This window comes from Myotis daubentonii, chromosome 3 (assembly GCF_963259705.1).
Source record: "Myotis daubentonii chromosome 3, mMyoDau2.1, whole genome shotgun sequence".
NCBI lineage: Eukaryota > Metazoa > Chordata > Mammalia > Chiroptera > Vespertilionidae > Myotis > Myotis daubentonii.
The window spans coordinates 212,662,219-212,672,435 of NC_081842.1; the positions used below are offsets into that span (position 1 = coordinate 212,662,219).

Consider the following 10,217-nt stretch of genomic DNA (forward strand, 5'->3'; position numbering starts at 1 on the left):
TATTTTAATCAGTAACTGGGGGGTCCTGAGGTGTAAACTGGGGGAAAAGATTAATACATGACAGAGGACCAGACGGTGGCCTTTGAAATTGTCTTTATTTCTGAACATCCCTTTACCACCATCCACCCCAGGATTAACTCCCACACATGCAGCTGGAGCGCAAATACCCCTCCCCCGCCCCCATGCAAATCAGATTCATATTTCTGATTTACGGACACTTGCCCCCTGAGGTCCCATGAACTCCCCAACATTGGCCCCTGTAATCACGGACCTGGGCTTGGTCCCTTCCTTTGCCCATTCACAGGATCATGAATCTGGATCGTGGGCGCCCCCCACAATGCACCCTTGTTCTATGTTACAGCTTCCAAGGCCCCAGAAGAAAGCTTCTGCTGAGTGTTCCCACTGAGCAGGGTCAGTACAGGGGCACAGCACGGCTACACGTCATGAAAACTCCACGTCGTAAAGTTTACATTTGCGAGAGTTGTGACAGTACTTGGTGCCAAGAAAGATGCTCCTGGGCTGTCCTAACTGCTTCAGGACCCCCGTGAGCTCAGCCCGGAGCAGGGCGAGTTTCTCCTGGTTGACGGTCCCCTGGATCCTGTAACACTCCAGGGGGACGGGGTACAGCTCGAGCTCTAAACTGCGCAGCCCGGCCGTGTGGCGCAGCAGCTTCTCCACGGTGGCCACGGAAAAGTTGTTCTCAGAGATGGTGAAGCCCCTGAGCTGGTGACAGCGGCTCAGGACGGGCAGGATGGCCTCGACTTGGGAGTCCACCATCGCACAGTTATCCAGGCCCAGGTCCTCGAGGGTGGGTGCCACTGCCTCCAGCAGAGCTCGGAGGGGCTCGAGACTGAAATCCGCGAGGCTGAGACCAAATAGATGCAGGAACTTCAGCTGCCTGAGGTTCGGGCACTGGAACAGGTGTGTCAGGTCTGAATGGGTCAGCTGACGGCAATTTGTAATGGAGAGTTTGTCCAAGGGGGTCTGCAGGCACCTGGGGAGAGATGGAGCAGTTAGATCCTGGGGACTGGGGTAGCCAGAAGAGGGGGTCCTGCCGGTGGCAGAAGGTGGATTTGTCCAAGCCCAGGGCTGTCCTGACAACCTGATGAAGGCCAGCACCCAGGACATCTAGTCTCCTTCTAGGCTGGGACAAGTTCACGACATCTCCAAAGCTTCCTTTCCTCAGCTGCCAAGGAGCCCTCTGCACTCTGCAGGGTGATTAGACATAAGGAAAACCCCGGGAACCTGCCAAGAGAACCCGACACAGTGTCTAGATTGAGGGGGCATCCCTGAACCTTAAGTTTGGGAGAGAAAACCAAGAATGCTGTCAACTCAGGCTTCCTTCTATCCACTTTTTGGTCTCTAGGCACCGGATATCTGGGCCACATGAGGCTAGTTCATGGAATACATAAAGAACAACCATGGCACTAGCAGGTTTGACTCAGTGGATAGAGCGTTGGCCTTTGCATTGACATGTCTCAGGCTTGATTACCACTCAAGTTCATGCACCGCATTTGCAGGATCAATCCCAGGCCGTGGTTGGGGCATTAGCAGGGGCTAACCAATCGCTGTGTCACTCTCACATAGATGTTTCTCTCTCTCTCTTACCCTCCCTACCACTCTCTAAAAATCAATGGAAAAAATATCCTCAGGTGAGGTTTTGAGAGAGAGAGAGAGTGAGAGAGAGAGAGAGAAAGCAGACCTACGTAAGATCCTGCAGCAACAGCTGGGAGGCCAGTGTGCAGAGGCGACTTGCACCACAAACCACCTGTCACTCTTTGCAGTCCTTCCCCTCCCGCTCCCTTGGCTGCAAGATCCTGCCTTTCCTTTCTACTAATGACCTTCCTCGAGCCCAGGACCACCTCTGACAGATGTGGAAGCTGAGACAGGCTCAAGTGTGTTCCCATGGCCAGTGGGCACAGAGCTCCTGTGTGGAAATGCGCCATCCGATGTTTGGTTTTCCTCCGCCCTCCCTCTTCCTAAGTCCTGGTCACTTAGGCATCTCTCCCTAAGGAAGCATTCACACTCCCAGGCTCGCTGGGTCACTGATTGAGCCAGTTCTGCTACCCCTCCTGACAGGCGCATTTCCAAACATGCTTCCCTAAGGTGCTCACAGGGTAACACCCACAAAGCTACAAACAAGACCACTCCCTGACATTCCGGGGCTGTGGCCACTGTTCCACAGCTCACCTGAGCATCTGGTCCAGTCGGCCTCGGAGGAAGGAGGGAGAATCCATGTTGAGCTCCCGGAGGTGCCGCAAGCTGAGCATCTGAGAGAGGAATTGGGAAAAGGATTGCTGCTCCTCCTGCTGTTTCCTGTCCCAATCCTCTTCCTCCTCCCACTCCTGTTCCTCTTCCTCCGGTTCCTCTTCCTCCGGTTCCTCTTCCTCTTGTTCCTCCTCGTCCTCCTCCTCCTCCACCTCCTCCTCCTCCTCCTCTTCTGTCAACACGTAGATGTGGGAGAGAGAGAGTCTCTGCAGGTTACTCATCTGACCCAGGTAGAGAGCAAACGTCCCCAGGGTGGGCAGGTCCCAGGTGCAGTTCACTTTCACCTCCTGGATGCAGTCCAGCCGCACCCCATCCAGGACCTTGCTGACCCTCTGGAAGGGCACCTCAGAAATCCTCAGCGCCTTGCAGCACAGGTGTAGCAACCCTTCCCTCTGCTGGGCCCATTGGAGGATGTACTTGAGAAACTCATCCCCGTCCCTTTCATTGAAGTTAAGGTCTAGGAACACCTCCAAGGGAGCCAAGGGGTGCTGCATGTTGGGGCTGGAGCTGTGCACAGCCACTGGTTCTGTCCGTGAGCACTTCTGGGTGCTGTCTCCACACCACATTGTCCAGAACTTAGCTCCCGTGTTCCTGAAATCCAGCACCCGCAGTTTACACCTCCTGTGGGGAAAGCAGGACATTAGCTGAGATTCTTGCAAGTCAACAGGGCATTGGCTGAGATGCTTTACGGACAGTGTGTCTTAGTGGTGGGGCATCTACCTATGAACCAGGAGGTCAAGGTTTGCTTCACAATGAGGGTACATGCCTGGGTTGCAGGCTCAATGCCCAGTGTGTGTGTGTGGGGGGGGGGGGGAGGGGGGGAGTATGTGTGTGTGTGTGTGTGTGTGTGTGTGTGTGTAGGAGGCAGCCAATCAAGGATTGTCATCATTGATGCTTCTATCGCTATCTCTGCTTTCCTCTCTGAAATCAATGAATAAAAGAAGTTTTTTAAAAAAAAGATCAACAGAAGGAGGGCAGGTCAGAATGAGATTGACATTCTGAGTTGAGGCCACAATCAGGCTCCACCCCCACCCTGAGCTTCTACTTTGGCTCCCAGGGTCAGCCTCTCCCTTGCCCTCCACTTCCCTGTGCTTTGCTCATCTCCTTCCCTTCCAGCCCTCCTCCTTCCAGCCCTCCTGCTCAGCACCTTTAAGCACCACTGGGAGGAGGCAGAGCACGTTTTGCAGGCACCCCTGCCCAGTAGGCAGTCCTCCACTTCCCACTGTGAGCTGCACGGGGTGCAAGGGCTCCCTGAGCCTCATTGGCACCGTCAGAAACTTCAGGTCCACCCTTAGGCCCTCCACACGCCCTGACCCCCTCTGTCTCCCGGATGCCCATGGCCCTACCAGGCACCTGGAGCAGCCTTACCTGGGCCGAACCTCCTGGGCAAGCAGTACATCCAGCCCATCCAACACGGCTTTTAAGAGCTTGTTCTGGGACAGCTGTGACAGGCAGCCCAGAGGAAGGACAGGGAAGGGCCAGGCTTGCACTATGGCCTTCAGGACCTTCCGCATTCTCCTGTGGTAGGCCTGAATGAAGAGCGGCGGGAAGAGCTCAGCGGGCAGGTACTCCAGAGCTGCGATGGCCGAGGCCTGGTCCCTCAGCAGGCTCTCTCCTGCCAGCCTCAGGAGTGTGGGTGGGGTCCGGATCCTCATCTTCAAGGTGCTCAGAAAGGAATCCTGCAGAAACGTGTAGGGAACAAGTCATCATTGTCAGGCCAAGCCTTTAAGCCCCATCCCCTGACTCCTGATTCTTCACACGAATCCACTCAGAGCCAAAGCCACTGCCTGGTAATGGTGAGAGCCTCAGTTTAGCGAGTCCCATTCTGGGCTCGGTGGCTGCAGAGCCATAGCTCCCCCCTGCAGGCCCCAGGACAAGCATCTTAGAAGCACCCACTTCTTTCATTCCTGTCTGACTGGGAAGTGGTTACTGAGGAGCAGGAAATCTGACCCCACCTTTTCTTGGGAAAAGTTTCAGACCCATCTAGGGACACAAACTGAATATTTAAAATCTCAGTAATAAAACCACCGTTAAGATGTTTTCATTAGGGAGGGGGTTGGGGTGCTCAGGGAATCAGCTTGGTTAGACATTTAAAAATAATCCAAGCACAAATCCAAATGTTTGAAATTCAGGCAAATCTACAAATGCCAAATATGTAAACTGTTCAGAAATAAACCCCCAAACAGATTTATCAATACGAGTTTGCCGGTGTGCTGAAATTGGCTTGGTTACACATTTATAAATAAATCAAAGCACAAATCTAAATGTTTGGAATTCAGGCAAAACTACACTTAGAGGCAGAATCAAAGCCTTCAACCTGTTCGTCTGTAAAGAACACAAAAAGAAAGTTCTCTGAGCCACTGTGAGGCCGGCTTCCTTGGCTGAGGTCAATAACTTACCTGCTGTGACTGGGTTCGCTGGGGCTCAGCTCACAGACCTGGTGGAGAAATAACCAGGGCACTGACTGCTGAGGTTTTTATACACCTTCTCAAATGCTAACATCCAATCAGAACCCTCGGTCTCCATCCCTTAATCTTATTGGGATTATTGCCTCTATCCAGATAAATGGATTGAGAGAAAGTTAGGGAGGGGCAAGGTGGAGGCCTTGCTCATTGATTCCTTCCACCGACACTGACTGAGGTTGACTGGTGGCCCATAGTTGTCATCCTCAGGGGGAGACACTGAAGGGTGTAATGGGTTCCTGATGTTGGACAGGCAAAAACACAACCTGAGAGCGTGATTGCTGGGAGTTTTTGGCCACATCAAAGTTATCCGAACATTGCAGAGTTAAAACAGCCTGGAGAAGACAGTGGTGTCATCCCCAAGAAAGCAATTGAAATGTGTCCATGCATCAAGTTAGGTTTATGTCAGCTGACAAAGCAGACCATGAGCTCCTCAGGGAGCAAGGTGAAGGCGACTGAGGATGTGGCTGTCCCTCCAGGCCACAGGGTTTCTCTGAGGGAGGTGAGGTCAGGGGCACCATGAGAAGCAGGGGCCAGGGCTGTGCAAGGTGGGGCTGGGCCCTCCTCATGGAACCCTGTGGATGACCCAGGGCCATGTAAAAGATGGATGATTTTTCTTGAAAGAAGAGATGGAAAGACTGTCTTTGAGTGGATTTGGGCTTTAAAAGGAGACAGTCTGGAGTAGAGACAGTGCCATCCTAGAGGGAGAAGGGAGAGATTCCATCCTCCATCCCTCCCAGGAGGAAAGGGTGGGTCTCCTCTGGGAAAGATGGGATTAGCTCAGCACACTGAGTGGAGAAGATTAAATCTAAGAATGTGAGCAGAGGGAGAAGCAGCCAGCCGTGGGAAGTCAAAGATTTCCAAGCCAGAAAAGCACGGAGGGTGGATGTGCTGGGCTCTTTAGGATCTTGGAGTCAGGGACAGAAATATATTGGGCCAATATCAGGTAACCATGTCACCATCATGGCAGCTGCCACCAGGAGAGGTTTATCTGAGAGTCAGGGCTCTTCCACAGAGAACCCTTCCCAGATAGCAAGTGCCTTCCCTCACTACACCATGTCTCCATGGTCCCATTCCTGCCTTCATGCCACCCTTTCACTCACCACACCCCCAGTGATCCCCCTTATGAACATCGGCCCTCAGTAAGCCTACCCCCCAATACCACTCTCCTCTATTTTTGTCTAACATCACATGGCCTGCTGGATGAAAGGCTCTGTGACGCCAAGGTGTAATCATGGCTCATTAGACTTGTGTGGAATGAATGGGTGGCTCTTGGTGGTCTGAGGGGGGCCAGCTGTGGCCAGCCAACTGCTGCCACGTGGAACTCCTTTCCTGCACAGCCTTCCTCTAGGCCCCCATCCTTCTCCTGTCAGTCACTCACCCCAGACACCCCTGAGCACCCAGTGTGTGTGCCAGGCTCTGACTCTGGGGAACTCTGAGTCACATAGAGAAGACAGCACCACTGAACCGACTGGAGTGAGGAGAGGAGGCACTGTAGTGAGGGCTGATGCCTGTAGCTGAGCTCTCCTGGAATCAGAGAGCACAAACCCAGGCTGCCTCCATGAGGAATCATGGAATTTGCCTGCAGTACAAAATCACTGCCAACCACACACATGTGGGCTTATGAGCCAAGTGCCAGTAGATCCTGTCGTGCCCAGTGAGTCCTGAGCTGGGCTTCTGCTGGCGTTTCCTGGAAGGGAGAGGCAGTTTTGCACAAGGGCTGAGCATGGATTCCCAGGGCACTCTACTTGGGTTCAAATCCCAGCTCAGGGACTCATTCCCTGTGTGACCTCACCCCCAGGCCTGCTCCTCCTCTATAAGCAGGCATGAAGGTTAGGACCCACCTCGGGCACCTGTTGTGGACCGTGGTGCTGACAGTGGAGATCTTCCCAGGGAGGCCCTGTCCTAGCCCTTAGACAATTTTTTTTCTTGCCTTTTTATTTTTATTTTATTTAATTTTATTTTAACTTTTTTTATTGTTGGTGCTAATCCTCACTTGAGCATTTGAGAATATATTTTCCATTGATATTTAGAGAGAGTGGAAAGGAGGGGAAGAGACAGAGAGAAACATCGATGTTAAACAGACACATCGATTGGTGTCTTCCCCAAGCACTCAGACTAGGGCGAGGTATCTTGCCCGCAACTAGTACATGCCCTTGACTGAAATGGAACCCGGAACCTTCAGTCCACAGGCTGGCGCTCCATCCACTGAGCCAAATGGGCTCGGGTTTGATAATTTGCTAGAATGTGGTAACAAGTGACAAAAATATAAGAAAAAAATTCATAGAATAGTTCATTTTCCTGCAAAGCAGAAGAATCCACTGTTATTTATTGTTTGCTTGTTTTAGTGGCAGAACATGTGAGACGGACGGCTGGTGGCAGGTTCTGGAGGATGAGAGGCAGGAGCTGATTCCCCTCTGAGTCTGGGGGAGCTGAGGCAGCTCAGCGCCCTCTGAGTCAGGAGAAGAGAAGCTGAGCTCTGGGGAGAATATGGGTCTTTAGGCCTCAGGATGGGTGGGGTCTGGGCTCAGAGGTCCACGTTGGTCAGGGCTTTTAGAAACGTGAATAAAGAGGAAAAGAGTTGGAGGCTCTGTAATAAATCCACCTGTATCCTGGCTGGTGTTGCTCAGTGGTTGAGTGTCCTACCATGCACTCGGAGGTTGCTAGTTCAATTCTTGATCAAAGCACATGCCAGGGTTGAGGGTTGATCTCCAGTACAGATCCTGCAGGAGGCAGCAGATCGGATTGATGATTCTCTCTCATCACTTGCCAGAAACCAATTCCAGGGCTGCATCTGGGAATGGCTGAGGGCATGTCTCCAAACCTGAAAAGGGATTATTGCTTGGCTGCCAGACAGCTCAGAGCATCTTAATCTACATGGTATTGCCTCCTACTGGCCAAACACCTGAACAGCCATTGGCTAATTCCCCGATTCTAACAATGCTTGTGTATATCCTTTGAAGTGTATGTTTCTGCCTTGCCTCAGGACAAATTGTGGTAATAAAAAGCATGTGGTCCTGGGAGGAGGAGACCTTAGACCAGTGATGGCGAACCTTTTGAGCTCGGCGTGTCAGCATTTTGAAAACCCTAACTTAACTCTGGTGCCGTGTCACATATAGAAATTTTTTGATATTTGCAACCATAGTAAAACAAATGTGCTGGGCTGCATATCTGGCGCTTCGGCCAGACGGGGCGTGCTGTGCTCTCTGTTCCTAAAACATATAGATAGGAATGTGCTGACATCAGGCCAGGCCTTGAGACATGGTCTCATGGCCCCTTCCCGTCACGCTGTGCTCTCTGTTCCTAGAACACATAGATAGGAAGGTAGACACTGTAATGATGCTGTACTGTGTCGGGAACAAATTGTGTAAACAAGGCTTTGTAACTAACTTTGTGGTTTTTGCAAATAAAAACGCTGTAACTCCTGTAGTCGGCACTGCAGTTCAGCCTCTGCTTTAGTAGGGTCCTGTAACTGTAGTCGCTGGCCAGCTTAATAAAGGCTCCTAAATTTTGATCTGAGTCCCTGGTGGTCATCTCCGCGGGTCACCCTATTACACAAAGATTTAAATTTTTGATATTTATTTTATATATTTAAATGGCATTTAACAAAGAAAAAAATCAACCAAAAAAATGAGTTCGTGTCATAGGTTCTCCATCACTGCCTTAGACCTTAGACCTTAGAATTTAGACCTTAGATCTTAGAACTTAGTTTCCTTTAAACTAAGCTCCTCTGATCCTCAAATGCCTTTCAAAATTATACTTTGTCTCTGGATTCTTTATTAATCTACTCACAGCCTTCTCCAGATTTCCTGAACCCTTTGTAATGCTGGAACAAGAACCCCGGCATTAATCACTGATGTTTCTATCTCTCTCCCTCTCTCCCTCTCTCCCTCTCTCCCTTAATCTCTGAACTCATTAAAAATATATATTTTAAAAAGAGTTCTGTCCAGACCTCTGTACTGGACAAACCTGTGCCCAACTGCTGTGAGTGTAGGTTGCTAATGGCCCCTGGCTCCCACATCTTGTAAGGATTCACTTCCCATGGAAGTGAAGCCCTTAGTCAGCCCTGCCCCAGGCATCCCATAAACCAGCCACCGGGCCTCCAGGGGCACCCACTCTGTGGTTCCCTCCACACCTGAGTCTCCTGTGGGGTCAGGGGAAGCTGGGACCACATCCTGGCTTGGCTCCTCCCCCTGCCACCTCTGTGTTTCTCTGGCTGTTCTCCTTAGAGCTCCCCTCACCCCCACTCCATCAATCCTGTGAGCCTGCATCCCCGAGTCAGGTTCTCCTTGGGAAACTGAGCTAAGGCACCTGGACGTGCAGGTGCCCAGGAGAGAGCCACACTGACCCACACAGATACAACTGCTCATTATCTTCACAGAAAGGGCTTTGCATTTGGGAGCAGGCAGCCCGATGATGAACATCCAGGACGTTTTGTCATCACGTGGGACTTTGTGACCTTTCTCCCAAGTCAGCTCTGCCACAGTGAAGCCATCTCAGTGGCTCAGGGTTGGATATTCCTGAGGACAGTGTCGGGGAGACCAAAGGCCCAGGGAGGTGAAGAAGGGCAGCTGGACAGGGATCACATCATGTGGGGAGGAGAAAGGGCAGTTCAATCAGACCCTCATAGGTCCTCAGTCCCCTCTGGCTCCTTGGAAATCTCCATAGTGTCATTGCTTACATGATACCTGTGTCATAACTCAGGAAATATTCTGGCTTATGAGAGCAGTGGTGGGACCTTCTCACTTCCCTAGAGGTGTTTGGTGAATGCTAAATCTTATCAGGTCAGAGATTTGTTATTCAAAGGCAGCTTTCAGAAGCTGACAGGAAATATCATAGTAACGGTGCAGGAACAGGCGCACCATAGACTGTGTGCTCTATGCCCATGAACTTTGCTATTTAATACCAAGAGAGACTTATCCCAGGAACCAAAGATAGGTTTTAGGTTTGAAAATCAATCAATACAATTAAGAATAAAAACAAAAATATCAGATGATCATCTCCAAAGATGGAAAAAAGCACCTGACAAAATTCAATTAGCTACTTGAGATATTTTAAAAACTCTTACCAAAAGGGGATATAAGATAATTTCTCAATTTGATAAAGGCCCATGTCAAAAAATTTTTGAGCCAAATAGAAACACAAAAAGAAAAAAATCCTAGAGCCAAATTCACACTTAACCAGGAAGGATGGAATGCTTTCTCCTTGGATCAGGCACAAGACAATGCAAGAAAGAAAAGCCATACGAATCAGAAAGGAAGAAGGAAATGTCCATATTTGCAAACATAGACATCTCTAGAGAAAAGCTGACAGCATCCACACCCACACCTCCTGAACTGCATGAAGGCAGCAGAGGAACAGGCTAAAGATGAATATCTAACAGTCCCTTGTATTTCTATGCCAGCTATGAGTAACAAACAATTGAACATTGAAATTAAAATTCCACTTGCAGAGGCATCCAAAAGCGTGAAATACTTAGGGATAAAT

The 10,217-nt window shown here is 50.4% G+C and overlaps 1 protein-coding gene across 1 annotated transcript; it reads right to left on the reverse strand.

Annotated features, from left to right (window-relative positions):
- Window positions 1-441: 441 nt before the first annotated feature.
- LOC132229116 (PRAME family member 15-like) lies at window positions 442-3,962 on the reverse strand. Its single transcript, XM_059685883.1, has 4 exons — window positions 3,637-3,962; window positions 2,421-2,889; window positions 2,191-2,300; window positions 442-994 (listed from the first exon to the last, which is right to left on the reverse strand). The coding sequence occupies exons 1-4, from the start codon at window positions 3,921-3,923 to the stop codon at window positions 442-444; spliced, it is 1,419 nt and encodes a 472-aa protein (XP_059541866.1). The 5' UTR covers window positions 3,924-3,962.
- Between the last annotated feature and the right edge of the window lie 6,255 nt (window positions 3,963-10,217).

Bases quoted from the DNA above. Each gene is read 5' to 3' on its own strand.
- LOC132229116 (XM_059685883.1), bottom strand. From the start codon at position 3,923: ATGAGGATCCGGACCCCACCCACACTCCTGAGGCTGGCAGGAGAGAGC. The intron at 2,890-3,636 runs GTAAGGCTGCTC...CTTTCCCCACAG, and splicing joins GCCCAGGAGGTTCGGCCCAG to GAGGTGTAAACTGCGGGTGC. The intron at 995-2,190 runs GTGAGCTGTGGA...ATCTCTCCCCAG, and splicing joins CGACTGGACCAGATGCTCAG to GTGCCTGCAGACCCCCTTGG.